At 51.5% G+C, this 14,782-nt stretch overlaps 5 protein-coding genes across 5 annotated transcripts; 2 read left to right on the top strand and 3 right to left on the bottom strand.

Annotated features, from left to right (window-relative positions):
- Nucleotides 1-691: 691 nt before the first annotated feature.
- Nucleotides 692-2,911, top strand: J4E85_009502 (uncharacterized protein; the record flags this gene model as incomplete). Its single annotated transcript, XM_051473725.1, has 4 exons — nucleotides 692-1,733; nucleotides 1,867-2,295; nucleotides 2,352-2,395; nucleotides 2,588-2,911. The coding sequence occupies 4 exons, from the start codon at nucleotides 692-694 to the stop codon at nucleotides 2,909-2,911; spliced, it is 1,839 nt and encodes a 612-aa protein (XP_051322510.1).
- A 1,941-nt stretch (nucleotides 2,912-4,852) lies between these two features.
- On the top strand, nucleotides 4,853-6,551 carry J4E85_009501 (uncharacterized protein; the record flags this gene model as incomplete). The annotated part of the gene is made up of 4 exons (XM_051473724.1): nucleotides 4,853-5,020; nucleotides 5,071-5,453; nucleotides 5,506-5,651; nucleotides 5,698-6,551. The coding sequence occupies 4 exons, from the start codon at nucleotides 4,853-4,855 to the stop codon at nucleotides 6,549-6,551; spliced, it is 1,551 nt and encodes a 516-aa protein (XP_051322509.1).
- A 3,273-nt stretch (nucleotides 6,552-9,824) lies between these two features.
- On the bottom strand, nucleotides 9,825-10,195 carry J4E85_009500 (uncharacterized protein; the record flags this gene model as incomplete). Its single annotated transcript, XM_051473723.1, has 2 exons — nucleotides 9,825-10,073; nucleotides 10,127-10,195. The coding sequence occupies 2 exons, from the start codon at nucleotides 10,193-10,195 to the stop codon at nucleotides 9,825-9,827; spliced, it is 318 nt and encodes a 105-aa protein (XP_051322508.1).
- A 557-nt stretch (nucleotides 10,196-10,752) lies between these two features.
- Nucleotides 10,753-11,439, bottom strand: J4E85_009499 (uncharacterized protein; the record flags this gene model as incomplete). The annotated part of the gene is made up of 1 exon (XM_051473722.1): nucleotides 10,753-11,439. The coding sequence occupies one exon, from the start codon at nucleotides 11,437-11,439 to the stop codon at nucleotides 10,753-10,755; it is 687 nt and encodes a 228-aa protein (XP_051322507.1).
- Nucleotides 11,440-12,785: 1,346 nt separating this feature from the next.
- Nucleotides 12,786-13,763, bottom strand: J4E85_009498 (uncharacterized protein; the record flags this gene model as incomplete). Its single annotated transcript, XM_051473721.1, has 1 exon — nucleotides 12,786-13,763. The coding sequence occupies one exon, from the start codon at nucleotides 13,761-13,763 to the stop codon at nucleotides 12,786-12,788; it is 978 nt and encodes a 325-aa protein (XP_051322506.1).
- Nucleotides 13,764-14,782: the final 1,019 nt, after the last annotated feature.

Below are 14,782 nucleotides of genomic sequence, written 5' to 3'. Positions count from 1 at the left end.
CCTCTCTCCATCGTCCACCCGCCTCTCACGCGTACTCCACCCGCCTCTCATGCCTACTCCACCGCCACACCTCCCAAGCCGCTTCTCCTATACCACGCATGAAAATCATCCATCGCGCCATCACCACACGTGTCTTATCTCTCCTACCTGATTGACAGCGCTCCGCCACGCCTAGGCGGATGTCGCCGCTCCAATCTCCCCAGCTACGCGCTTTCGAACCAATCACCGTCCCACCTTCCCAAAGGAGCTACAGCCTCGGCCCGCGCCAAACCAGGGTCCAGCGCTGCACCTCGACCAACCAGACCACGCGCGTCGCTGCACGCGTCGAAAACATGCACAAGAAGTCAAGAGAATCTGTGGTATCGCCAAGGGCTATCGGAGCTCGCGCATGGCCGGTGGCATGTTGTTCTCTGGCTGTGATAGGCATGTCGCGAATATGAGTTAGTTGAATGTGAGGTGGGGTGGTGTTTAGTAACGGATGGGTCGGACGGCCAGCGGCGATAACTGTCAGGAACAGGTCAAGTGGAGTGTAGCGCGATCGTCATTGATAGACAGCAGCGGGACCGGGTTCTTGGAACGCGCTTTTTGACTTGGTAGCATGGTAGCAATGCGGATTATAAGAAGATAGGGCCCGAGCCTCAATTCTGGAAAACGCTATTCCGGTTCATACCTTCGTTTTTTACCGTTCGTTATGGCGACTTTGACGCGACTTCTCGCCCTTTCGGCTTCGGTGGCGGTTTCTACTGCCCTGACGATTGCGGAGATTAATGGGAACAAGTTTCTCTCGCCATACAGAGATCAGACGGTTTCGAATGTTACTGGTGTTGTTACGGCGAAGGGGCCCGATGGTCTTTGGTTGCGATCGACACAGCCTGACCGCGACGAGCGGACATCCGAGTCTGTATACGTTTTTGGTCGCACGTTTGGTGCGAACTTGACGGTTGGCGATACTATTGTTGTGGGAGGAAAGGTGGTCGAGTACCGCTCGAACAAGGACTACATCTACCTGACCCAGCTCTCGACACCAGTGTTGCAGGGGCGTCTCGGCTCTGGTGCCGCTGTGAAGCCGCTGGTCATTGGAAAGGACACACGCGACCCTCCAAACGAGCAATACAGCAGTCTGGATGGCGGAGATGTTTTCGCCGTGCCGAATAACGTCTCACAGATCAGCGTTGCGAACCCGGAGCTGCAGCCCAAGAAGTACGGTCTCGATTTCTGGGAGAGCTTGACCGGTGAATTGGTCACTGTCAAGAAGCCTACTGCGCTCACCAAGCCCAATCAGTACGGCGACACCTGGGTAGCTGGAGACTGGAAGGTTTCTGGTCGCAATGACCGTGGTGGATTGACCTTGACCGACAAGGACGCCAACCCAGAGGCCATCGTTATCGGATCTCCTCTCGACGGAACCAAGAACCCCACTGGCACCAAGATGGGCGATTCAGTCGAGGAGATTACTGGTATCGTCAGCTACGCTTTTGGCTTCTACCGCATCCTTCCAACTACCGCTATCAAGGTCACTAAGAGCCAGACGCCTGCTCTTCCTCCGGCGACCAAGCTTGTGTCGAGCGGCAAGTGCGATGGCATTACCTTTGGCGACTACAACGTTGAAAACCTCGCGCCGACATCTGACCACCACCCTGATCTTGCCAACCATATCGTGAACTACATGAAGAGCCCAGATGTTCTCTTCATTCAGGAGGTACAGGACGACAATGGTCCCACCAACGATGCAGGTAAGTGCTACAGAGAGCTTTCACAGCGTTCCCGTTTTCCTTGACCGAATGTCGTACCCGGCGACGGGGCGCAGACGAGCCGCACTCCTCTCCCGCGTCGCCCGCGTTGAACAGAATCGTCTGACATGTCTAGTCGTATCCGCAAACCTTACCCTCAGCACACTCACAGCTGCCATCTCAGCAGCCGGTGGCCCAAACTACACATTCACCGATATTGTGCCTGTTGACGACCAAGACGGTGGCCAGCCAGGTGGTAACATCCGCGTCGCCTACCTGTACAAGCCGAACCTGATTCGCCTCTACAAGCCCAACCCGGGCGGTCCGCTCGATGCCAACGAAGTGCTTGCTGGCCCGACATTGAAGTACAACCCTGGACGTATCGAGCCAGCAAATGACGCCTGGACAGCGAGCCGAAAGCCGTTGGCTGCACAGTGGGAGGTTATTGGAAAGGCCGGCGCGAAGAAGCCGAACGTGTTCTTCACGGTCAATGTGCACTTTGGCTCAAAGGGAGGATCAAGCAGCTTGCACGGAGATGCTCGACCACCAGTCAATGGTGGCGTAGGTGAGTTCATCAATCTGAGTAGATTCGTGCAACAGTCGTTAACGATGTGCTTCTAGATGATCGTCTCGAGCAGGCGCGTCTCACTGCAAATTTCGTCAAGGTACGTTGATATGTCGGTTGCGGCTCTATGCGGCAAGGCGGCGCGGAGAGGGGTGGCTGCAGCACGCTTCTCGTACCTTCGTCCCTCGGTGGTACCAAGAACGCCACGCTCGCACGAAGGGAATGCCCTTTCTTGCCCCTAAAGCTATGAAGTTGGAGTGTAGATGGGAGCACGGCTGACGTTGAATTGCAGGACATTCTTTCCAAGGACAAGAACGCCCGTGTCGTGACTGCAGGGGACTTTAACGAGTTTGCCTTCGTACAGCCCCTCGAAGAGTACACCAAGATCTCAGGGCTCAAGGATCTAGACGAGGTAGTCCGCGAGGACGAGCTCGAGCGCTACACCTACCTCTTCGACATGAACGCTCAGGAATTGGACCACATGTTCGTCTCGCCATCCTTGGCCAAGAAGAGCAGGGCAGACTTTGAGCACATTCATGTTAATACATGGCCGGAGTATGATGCGCAAGTCAGCGACCACGACCCATCGGTAGCGAGACTGAACGTCTGCGCTTAGGCGATGCGTTTCGATAGTTTGCTAGACGCGCATAGCCGATGTCCGCGTTTGATAATGCAGACATATAAATATCAAGCGATAACCAGACCCTGATTCTAGATGCTCTCGCGTAATTGAAGATGAAAAAAGCAATCACTGTGTGTTGGAACTTACCTTTCGTATACTGCCAGAAGGCATGTTGCATGTGTTGAGATGTCAGTACGCAGTATTGATACCATGTTTCATTGCGGCGTGGTTGGCCAATCTCTCTTCTACCATGTTTACGAGGAGACGAGAGAGCACGTTCCTGATGCTGACGGCTGCTTACAACAAGCTAGGGAGCCCTGTCGCAGGTGGGCGTATTTTGGCATGCATTCGAGCTGTGCCGCAGCAACGCAACTAGATGATCGCGCATCACGCAATTAGGAGCTGCGGAACGTTGAGATGGGTGGAAGCAGGCAAGGGGCTCAGTCAACGCTCGCTGATCTTTTGGATCCCATCTGACGGACGGCCACGCGACGACCACATGGACGATCGGCTTGGTGCGCTGTTTGGCGTTTCTAGGCATGACATCGTGTGCGCCATCCAGGTGTTCGGATTCGTAGGCTATTCGCCGGGGCAGCGCAACGATTACAAACTGCCTGCGGTATCGCCGTGGGCCACGTGCGGGTAGTCCAAAAGTCAATGCAAATGCCGTGCCCAGATATCGCTTGCTAACGGTAGCCCGGGTTCAGAGACCGTCGCAAGTAGCCTCATACCAGTGCTGTCGCTATCCATGGTGCAGGGTGGTGCAGGGTGCTTGATGCTGCCATGCAAGAACCAGTAGCTTCCATTGTTCCGCTCGCGCCGTGGGCGTTGGACGGCACTGGCGAATTGCAGGAGGCCAGTGCTCCATTTATCCGATGCAGCCATCTGGGCTCTCGTCAGCTTTATCCCAGTAGTGGACAGCGGGAATTCCAGAGAGCACCAGAGTGCGCGATGCCTGGCGAGCGGGGCGGCCTATGTGAGTCCGGCCGACTCTAGCGCTGCCAAGCCACCCCACAAAACCCCCGGATGATGGGCATGGCGGGGAAGAGTCCGCTGTTTGATGCGCGCTGTGGTGAAAACTCAACACCAGACCGTGAGAATCGTGTGAGATTTAGGCGCTGTGACACGACGTGCCTATAATTATTGAGCGAAGCTCAGCGAAAAGCTTCGTCCTGCCGGCTGAAAAGAAACACCCTGTCGCCCAATCCTTATCCGCGGCTCCATGCGTGAGGGCGTTGTGCCAAGGTCTTGGTGGGCGTTTTTACGAGGCTTCGAATGGTCTCGTCGGCGGTGCCCAGAGATGCCATTTAACGCAAGTCCCGGTCGTTCTGGAACGCAGCAAGTTCCCAATACATGCGCTTGGTCCGGAGCGAGGAGGGGCTCTGCCTAAAGAACGATATGGTGGAATAATTGCTTTGGTAGGGGCCGCAGTGGCATCGGTCCGCACTCCTAGGATAGGGATTGGAGTTGGGAGGCTGAAACCCAATCTAAGGATACGCGCTTCCTCTGGATCCGCTGAGTAGACGTGAAAGGTGATCGGTGAAGCGCGAGAGAGGGTGGACTTCCGCAGCGAGTCGGTTGGTGACAGATTTGACAAGCCGGAGGCAACGTGGTACTGCAGCCGATAGCGCCAAGCGAAGGCGCGTCAAGATATCGCGTCTTCGCCCTCTTCGGCGCCCTTACCACCGCCACGCTCGGACGCAACAGCAGACGGGCTAAGTCAGATCCACAATCTTGTCCCATCCAACCGCCCCATGGGGTCCCGGGTTGCGCTAGGTTAGCTGGTCATATCAACCCTAGCAGGGTCCGTCTCGTTTCGAGCGACACACCCACGGCGTTCGCGAGCCTGAGTACATATAGAGACACTTGGCTGCCCCTCTTGCGAACGTTTCCTCAGACTCTTGTACTCCAGTCCACCCTCAGGCACCAATCATCATGGCAGCCGTACAGCAACACTCCAGCCTCGAGGTCCACGAGGCCAACGAGAAGGGCCAGCATATCTACGCCAACGACATTGACAGCTCTCGGATCAGCACACCAGGAGATGTCGATGACCTGCCCGACCCAGACGCAGGCAAATCTGATGCCGAACGCGCCGCGCTTGTACGACACGCTCTGATTTATTCGTGCCGTAACTCGCTGACTTCTGGTAGGACAAAGCATTGGTCTGGAAGATGGACAAGTGGCTAATTCCATGGCTGTCGCTATTGTACCTGCTCTCCTTCTTGGACCGGACCAACATCGGCAATGCTCGTGTCGCGAACATGGAGAAGGAGATCGGCATTAATCCTAACAGCCGCGGCTACAACGACGCCTTGACCATCTTCTTCATCTCTTACGCCGGTTTCGAGCCGCTGACCAACATCGCCATCAAGAAATGGTCCCCTCGTGTCTTTTTCACGGCCATCATCCTTGCCTGGGGTACCATCATGACACTCATGGGTCTTGTTCAGAACAAGGGGGGCCTTCTCGCATGCCGTTGGTTTCTGGGTATTGCCGAGGCTGGCCTTTTCCCAGGTGTCAACTATTATCTTTCGTAAGTTGCACCCTGCTTCTCGAACGGATTTTGGTAACTGACAATGTTCAAGCTGCTGGTACAAACGCCAGGAACTTGGTTTCCGTGCTGCTTTGTTCTTCTCCGCTGCCGCGCTTGCTGGTTCTTTCGGTGGTCTCTTGGCTGCCGCTATCACCCAGATGGATGGTGCGGGTGGTTACTCCGGTTGGCGATGGATCTGTAAGTCTTCACGAACCAACCACATGATGCAAGCTAACATGCGCAGTCATTATTGAGGGTCTGATGACTGTATTCGTCGGCATCTTCTGTTGGTGGATGGTTTTCGACTTCCCGGACACGGCCCGATTCCTCACAGCCGACGAGAAGCTACGAGCTCAGCGTCGCCTCAAGGCCGATGGACAAGCCCGCGCCAAGGTTGGAGGCATCGACCGCCGACACGTGATGGCCGCCCTTCGCGACTGGAAAACCTGGGGATATGCTGTCATCTACATGGGCTGCCTGTGCCCTTTGTACGTTTTCTCTCTCTTCCTCCCGACGATTCTGCTCGGTATGGGCCACAAAGGTACCAAGGCCCAGCTCTTGTCTGTCCCTCCTTACGCAGCTGCCGCCGCCCTAACAGTCGCGATCGGATGGATCGCCGACAAGACTAAGAAGCGTGGTATCTGCAACCTCGTAGTCTCGGCGATTGGATGCGTTGGATTCGCCATGTTACTTGCCACGACGAACCCGAAAGTTCAGTACGCTGCCACATTCCTCGGTGCCATGGGTATCTACCCCACAGTCTCCAACACGCTGACTTGGGCCTCCAACAACGTCGAGGGTTCATTGAAGCGTGGTGTTATGGTTGGTGTCGTCGTCGGGTGGGGTAACATGAACGGTGTCGTCTCGTCCAACATCTACGATCCCAAGGAGAAGCCGCACTACCGTACCGGCCACGGCATTGTGCTCGCCTACATGTTCTTGTTCCTTTTCGGTGGAACCCTCTTCATGCACATTGCGCTCAAGCGTGAGAACAAGCTCAGGAAGGCGGGCAAGCGCGACCACTGGGTACAGGGCAAGACCGAGGAGGAGATTGAGGATATGGGTGATGTGCGGCCCGACTTCTACTACACCACCTAAGCGTTGATGGTGGCATCGTGTACTCGTTTGTTCGATATCCGTCTGCGCGTTCGGTAGTATAGCAGTTCTTCCAAAACTATAGCCCAGGAGAATGGGTCAGTTTCCAAATCAGTCTTGCTTGCAAAGGGAATAGTGAGGCTAGTGATCCAACACCTTGCGCGATGGTCGTGTGAGAACCATACTTACTATTCTCAGGGGGAGGCTTTTCGGCGCATAAGCAAGGCTCTCATGCGTTGATGAAGTCTTGGTGTTGAGAGTTGCCGTGTCGACCTCGGGAATTCCGTTGGAACGTGCAGCCACACATTAGCCGCATTCCACTGTGCCGCTCGTCCGAATTTCCATCGATTATATATTGCGCAGAACTTCGAGCTGGAAAAAGAGGCTTCGACGAGAAAATGTATTCCCGAATTCGCGGAAACACGCCTCCAACATGTACGGAGTTGAAGAGTGGTGGCGCTGTCACTGTTGTCGCGATGTTCGTGGGAGGGAATGCGATGACGTCATCTGGTTTCTGCGAGGAAAGCGCGTTTTAGCGCCCAACACCAACAGCTTCCCTTCACTGACAGACCTCCTCTTTCGCGATCCCTTCGATCTCTCTTCAGGCGCTCTCACGTATTTGTTGATTCCTCACATAAGATCCCGCTATCTCGAAGCAGCTCATTTGATCATCTCTTCACAGAAACCACGTCCACACCAGCACTTCCGGCGAACGCGTCGCTTCCGACCGTTAAACTAAGGGTACAAGATAGCATGATGCCGTATATGGATTTGAGACGTTTTGAAACTACTGAAAATAAGGGGGTGAACATAGACGACGAGATGCGCGCGCGGGCAACGAGCACGACGACCATCATATACGCTGGGTCCGCCCCACAATTATACGCCATCTCGAGCTCTCTCATTTTACACGAGGAGACCCAAGCCCATGGCACATCTCACAGCATTGGCCTTGCAGGAAATGGGTCGCTTGCCGTGCAGGATGCACTGATAGAAGACCGCCAAGGCATTCCACGGAGCCGCTTCCGGCTTATATCCGCGGATGAGTATTTCCAAGGGAGCTCAGCGCCTAAGGAAGACCTAACCGAGGATGGTACATTTCCGTTCAATCCAACGTGCCAACATCTCTCGGATATGCTCGACAACAGGACGTTCCTCTTAGAAACGATTGGGAAGTCAGAGAAGGCTAGCGCTTTGGAACTTGTCTGCGCGTACTTGTCAATGCTTCGTTGCTTTTCTAAGACATCACAAATTGATCAGATGACCTCTAACAGGTTCAAGCAATCGGACTCGATCATTTTTTGATGGCAGAATGTGCAACATATTCGGTAAAGACATATCAAACTCGCACTGAGTCGCAGGAACCATGGGAAGACGTTCGAACAAAGACTAGGACACCACACAAGCATATCCAGAAAGTCCAATAGCCCGGCTACATCAGTCGGTCTACAAGCCGAAGTCCTTTGCCGTAAAATTGCTCTTGCAGGAGAAGACGCGACGGCCGCGAGAACGGCTTCCACAGCTGGCGCAATCGTAATCGTCTGTGGTATCGGGTGTGCACTTGCCCTGAGAGCCACTGCCATCCGCGGCCTCCATTTCGAACCCTTTGTCCTCTACTCGGGTTATTAGCTTGGGACACGATGGTAGACCAACGGATTCCCACCATAGATAGTCCAATGCATGCCATTCAAGGTATGCACTTCGAGCTCTGTAATCACACTGTCCCAATAAGCGCAGCCACCTGCTGGATCATTGCCTTCGCAGCGAACTCCGCCATCACTCGCGTCGTCCGTCCCGCTTAGGTTGGATGTGTCGCAAACATCGTTACAGTCCGGTGGGCCGTCAAAGAACTTCCACCCCACCTGGAGCTGCGTTAGCTATACTCTAATTTCATACAAAACACACGTCTTACGTAAGCTTCACCTGTGAAGTTGCTGTCTTCGAACGTGTAGATCACAAAGTCCGCAGTAGCGAAACCGAAAACAACGGCGAGAACAGGAAGGATTAGACGCATTTTGATGGAGATTCAGGTCGTTGCTCTCTAGAAGACGTTGGGAAGGTGTATGGAGTGAAGGGGTAAGAGCGGCTCGATCTCACACTTTATACAGCACCAGTGCCGGCTGTTCTCTTCTCATAGCAGCACCCGGTCTCTTTGTCCAGGGATGCTACCGCTCTCACAATTAGGCTGATAGAAAGTCCATCATTGACGACTGGTCATTCCTGGATTTCATATCGGTGCGTGCGAGAGGTAGCATGCAGCATTCCCCGCTTGCTTCGCTCTTCGTCGACGACACTTGACAACGGAAATTGCAAACAAAGCACGCTCGAAAGTAAAAAGACTCAAAATGACACGGAGTTGCTCAATGAGGGCTCAAAGGCCCAAGACCCGCGCGAACCGAGGAGCTGAACAAAGGAGCTGAGCTGTCAAGACGATGCAGTACCTATGGTTAAACTGCGCAACTGCACCTTGGTTTCACGGCATAGCTACCGGCTGAATGACATTCGTTGAGGTACTGTTGCTCCAACACGAATTCCCGTAAACTCTCGGCTCTGAGAGACGTATGTAGAACTTCTAAAGTCTGGAAGGCTTTCTGGGGGAAGCAGATATCTGGAATGACTCCGCCGATAGAGCGGACAGACGCTCACGTTCGACGAAGGAAGATTTTATCGAGGCAGTACTATGATTAGGCTGCAATGATACAACCGGACAGCGATTGTCAGTGCTGCGGCACAGCACTCAGCTACAGGGGACAATGAGCTTGGCCACATGAAGCAATTTCCAGACTGCATACCTCTCAAACGTCCACTTTATGCACAAATCACTCTGCATCACATTCAACAACTCTTTTCCATTGGATGAGAACAGAAAGAGAAAACTAGGTAAGCATTTGAGCATCCGAGAACAGACGAAGTGTATCGAATGCAGCGATGGAGTTGAAAACAGACTACATTTGTGAGTTTGACAACCGCCATAACGCTTTTGTATTCAACCAGCTATTTGACCAGAGAACTGAAAACAGTAACGACAGTGTAGAGATAACAGTGACAGTGTAGCTCTTGTTTGCACCTATTTGGCAGGGATAAAGCTTTCCGGAGTAAGCTCAGACTTGCACGAAAAGAGACCTCTCCCACCCTTTCCGTTGGGAAAGCAAACACACTGATACGTATCGGCACCAGTAGGCGTACACTTCCCGAGTGAAGCCCCGCCACCCGCTGGCTCCATCTCGTATCCTCTTTCTTCTATTCAGCTAGTGTCAGCCTCGAGTAGTGGTCCATTCAAGAATAGTTACGTTGAGGCTTACTGTATATCGTAAAATGGACTGGCGGGTCACTCCACTTGCTGTTCATCTCCAGCTCTAGGATCTCGCCCTCGCCACCGGAGCATCCGTATGGCGATTCTTTGGGCGTCTTGCATCGCGCACCGCCACCACTTGCGTCTTCCGTTTCGGTCAACCAGCCACCTTTGCCATCACCGTCACATACGTCGGCACAGTCTGGCTCGGCCTTGAGAAATAGGAAGGCATTCTGGGTTACATTAGCATCTGCAGCTTACAACCAGATAACTGGGCATATCGTACGTAGACTTCGCCGGCATTGGTGTCTTCAAAACTGTATATCAAGAAGTCTGCCGCTGAGAGACTGATCATCGCGGCGAGGGTGGGTACTATGAAACGCATATTGAGCAAGTCGAATCGAGATATGGAATAGTCTTTGAGAGTTCTGAAGTTGAGAGCCGGATGTTCAGTAGGATAACGGCTCGGTAGGCGTTGCTTATATACATACCTTGGTAGGTAGCCTCCGCCCTGTCTCCACCCTGCGCGCGTTGATTCTCCATTCTGCATCGCCTCTACTGTACATTGCAGCAATACTAACATCAACCGGAATTGCCACATTGTATACAGTTCTTCGCTGCCCATTCGTGCAGTAATATCCAGCCTGTCTGCACTCTCACGTACGTATTTGTTGGGATCTCTCACATCAAGGCCACCTCTTACACGACATGAGAAGAGGGGATGCCAAGTATCCCGTGGTGATCTGCAATGATTGATCCCCGAGAATAGAGTGCTCTACTTCGAAACCGAGTATATACCCAGCGGCGCAGTCATGCAGTGTAGGGCATCCCAAAGTATGCCAAGGTTTCCATGTACTGCCAAGCGATGCGAAGCAATTATGTATTTCAGGCTAGTATTAGGCTATCAAGGCTTCATAGCAACAGGCCTCCGATTACACCAGCAGCCACGCTAAGAAGACCACCACCAACCACGCTCTTGGCATTAGCAGCACCAGTAGCATCTGCCGCAGCGGCACTGGCAGTTTGGCTCACACTTCCAGAATTCGCTGCAACACCTGTACTAGCACTCATCTCTTCTACAAATCCAGACATCGGGTGTGACTTGTACAAAGTAGCGGTGGATGTTGCAGCGTCAGTGGTAGTAGCTTCCAAGGCCTGGCTGAGTTTCTCTACACCAGCCGTGATCACCAATTCAAACGTGCCTACAGCTGAGCCACTGTATGGCTCTGTGCTGCTGCCGGGAAAGTTTGCCTCGGTTCCACCAGCCGTCTCTTTGCATATCGCGCTTTCTGGCATGATCACGCAGTCCATTGTAGCGGTAAAGTCGGACTCCGGGCTTGGGTCTCCCATGTTGAGATTCCAAGTCGAAGGACCGAAGACAAGGGTTTCGGCTGGAAAGAGACCACAGTCGATGGAGGTAGCGCAGGCGAGTGCAAGAGTCGTAGCGGTGGGATTCGCGGTGACAACGGAGCCGACCATGTTCGGCAAGACTGAGCCTTCGAAGATGTCGCCGATCCATGGGACTGACATAGTTGCTGGGATGTCTTGTTGCGCAGCAACTAGGCCGATTAAGGACACGAGGATAAACTTTGAAGCCATGGTGACTGGATCGATCTTGTGAAGAGTACAAAGTTTGAAAGAGTGAAGTTGTCGATGAGACACAGAATTTGGAACGAGTGACTGTACGAAGAACGAGCGACGATGAGCGATACCCACGATTTGTCTACAGCGAAACTTCTTATGTATAGAATTTTCGCGTCGCGAGGCCCTCCATACTATCGTGAATCAAGCTCTTGTGGCGTTCAATAGGGGCGGCTGGCGCCTGATCTTTAGCGACCTCGGTATCTCGCAAGTTCCCGCTCCCGGGGAGGCTCAACGCACATCCTATACCTACACAAAGGCGAGGCTCTATAGAAGGCTATGCTGTGGATCGTTTTATACCGCTGCGGCTCGCTGGCTATCCAAAGGCAAACATAGGCCTTAGACGCGCCCTCGTTGTGCTTGTTGACATTTCGGTAGTCGTACGATGCATCTGTAACCGAGGGGGCTCGTGCGCAATTATTCGACATGTTCTTTCGGACTCTGGCCCGCTTGTTCCAGCAAATTGTCCCACCATGTAAAGTACAGCTCGTAGCCTCTACTTATCTTGCTGCGCGTTTGTTATATAAATTATATATAATTACTAATTATTTTTTTTTAAGTTAAAAGTAGTAGTTTAGTATTATAATATTACTTCTTAAATAAGTAAGTAGTGTCTAGTACTATAAGATAAATAAAAAATTTAGTTAATAACTAAAGTTTAGTAGTAACTTAAATAGTTATAATAACTATAAGTAAGGTCTTCTTAGAATACCTATAAGTAGTATAAAATTTTATCTTACTACTTTTATTTAAACTTTATCTCTAAAACTAAAACTATTAAGAATACTATTATAATAAACTTTATATCTATTAATAGTAATATTATCTTTATTATTTATAATAGCTCTAAGACTCTAGCGTAAAGCTAGTTAGATTTTTAGTATCTAATAGCTAATTTCTTATACGCGTTTTCTAAAATAGCTATACTTATAGTAGTCTAGTAGTACTTTTTTAAGTATACTAGTATATAGAGTAAGTTATAAGTAGTATATTATACTAACGTCTATAAGTAATATCTACTTAGAGATATAGATAATATAAGGTAAGATCTAAGTAATTAGAGAATTAATATAGAGGTATTTAGCGCTTACGTAAGTAAAGATAGCGTATATTAATTTTTTAGCTCTTCTTATTTCTACTATAAAGTAGTATATTAAGCTATAAGCTAGAGTCTAGTTAAGATTAGTTTATTACTAAAAAAATAGGTAGATAGCTAGTATTAGAATAGTAAAACTTAGTCTAATTTAATATTACTAGTAATTAGACTAGTAGCTAAATAACTTGTATTAAATAAGATGTTTTGTTTAAATATTTAGTTTACTTTTTGCGTTTTTTGCTCCCTCAGAAGACTCGTAGCCTCCACCGCCTCGTGCATGATGGAGGCTGTGCTTTCTGGCTCCGCCTCCCCAACCCTTAGGCAGTATCTTCTCATAACCCCACGGGAGATCCAGCCCCGAATGCAGCTCGACTAATAGCCATACGAATATGGGTACAAACAAAGTCCGCGTGAAGACATGGCTCTTTATGATGTTGAGGCTGAAGTTGGCCAGCAGCACCAGGCCCAGTCGCTCGAGAATGTGCAACTGGTTGGTGATCTGGGGGTGTATCTCGGCGTGTCGATGGTGCGGTGCGTGCCATCGCTTGACCACGGGTATGACGTGAAGCGAGTAGTGGAAGAGGAAGAAGAGCGCATCGTAGAGGAAAAAGCTCGTCGCGAGCTCGAGGGCGATTCGGCGGCTCGTAGGAGGAAGGTCTGGAAGAGCGCGTTGCGTTTGCAGCGGCGAAGACATCGTCATGTTGTGCAGTGTTGGCACCAGAAATGTACTGTGATACGCCGTAGTGGAGTTGTTTGCTGCGATTGCTGCCGCGGCCGCGTGGTAATTGCCCGACTCTAGCATTGCAGTAAGCGGAACATCGGCAAACTTCTTGATCATGGTCAGATCCATGAGTAGTAGCGGCGTCATGTACGTGATAGCCTCGCCCCATCGCCGCGAAGGGCGTCGCATCCCATGTGGCTTCCTAGCTGTATCCCCCCGGCCCTCTTTCGTATCCTGCTGAACCGCAAATCTCCATTGCGGGTTTCGCATGAATACAATCGTCATAGACACCTCGATTACTGCGTAAAGAAGGACTGTCCATATCGTCTCAAAAGTCGACAAGCGATACAGAGGGTTCCGTATCAGCCATTGCCACAGGTGTGTGAGAAGAGGCTGGTAAAGGGCTGGGAAGGCAACGGAAGAGAGAAACAGGATTCCTAGAACAGATCGATACATTGAAACCATGATTTCATGTGACTATGCGTGAAGGGAAGTCCATTGTGTGTTGAGTCGCATGCATTTGCCTTCCTTTGGCGCTCTCTGGGCATTCATCACTCTTGACGTCATCCGATCGGAACGGTTCCGAAGGCATTCTATCTCGAAATTGCATCTCACCCATCACCATCATTCGCTATCCAGCTGACATCTACCGCAGTCATGTTAGACATCCAGCTTCGACCGATTAAAGACAGGCTCTTCGATTATATCACGCCACTCGTCCCCTCCATTTGCTCGCCACTAGTTATCACGTTTCTGGCCTTTTCCTCGGGTGTGATCTCCTGTATTTACGCTGCATCCAACAATACTTTAGCGAGCACCACGTTCTGGGCACTGAACAGGGCACTGGATTGTCTCGACGGCGCTGTCGCCCGCAAACGCAAACAGTCTTCGGATCTTGGCGGCTTTTTCGACCTCTTGGGCGACTTCATCGTCTATTCGGCCATTCCTATATCCTGCGCTTTAGCGCGTGATGATGAGCCCAATGCGAAGAGCATCTGGCTCTCAGTGGCTGTTCTAGAAGCATCATTCCACGTCAACAACTTCGTCTTGTTCTACACTGGCGCCATTCTCGAGAAGCGCAAGGGCAGCGGGAAAGATGGAAGCAGGGTTAAAGAGCTGACCAGCGTGGCAATGCGACCAGCACTTGTCGAAGGGACGGAAAGCGCGGCTTTCTTCACAGCCATGCTCATCTTTCCTCGCTATCTGCAGCATCTCTCATGGACTATGGCCCTTCTAGTATGCTTAGGCATTGCTCAAAGGACAAATTGGCTTGTGCAGGCGCTGAGCTAACTGGTATCGAATGAAACTCGCTACAGAGAAGGAGATACCGCTTTCTGCTGCATGATGCCCTTCTCTCGAAGCCTCGAGATGACACTTTGTGCATTGCCTTTACAAGCCGCAAGCTCCGAGTTGCTCATCACCTCTGAGAGACTACCATTGCTTCCGCTCGACACAATGGTCGGATAACGGATGTTGTTGGACTC

Source organism: Alternaria conjuncta (assembly GCF_024043145.1).
Source record: "Alternaria conjuncta strain BMP 0040 chromosome Unknown scaffold_17, whole genome shotgun sequence".
In the NCBI taxonomy this organism is placed as follows: Eukaryota; Fungi; Ascomycota; class Dothideomycetes; order Pleosporales; family Pleosporaceae; genus Alternaria; species Alternaria conjuncta.
Note: the sequence above shows the minus strand (reverse complement) of the source record. Positions and strands in the feature narration are given on the sequence as shown.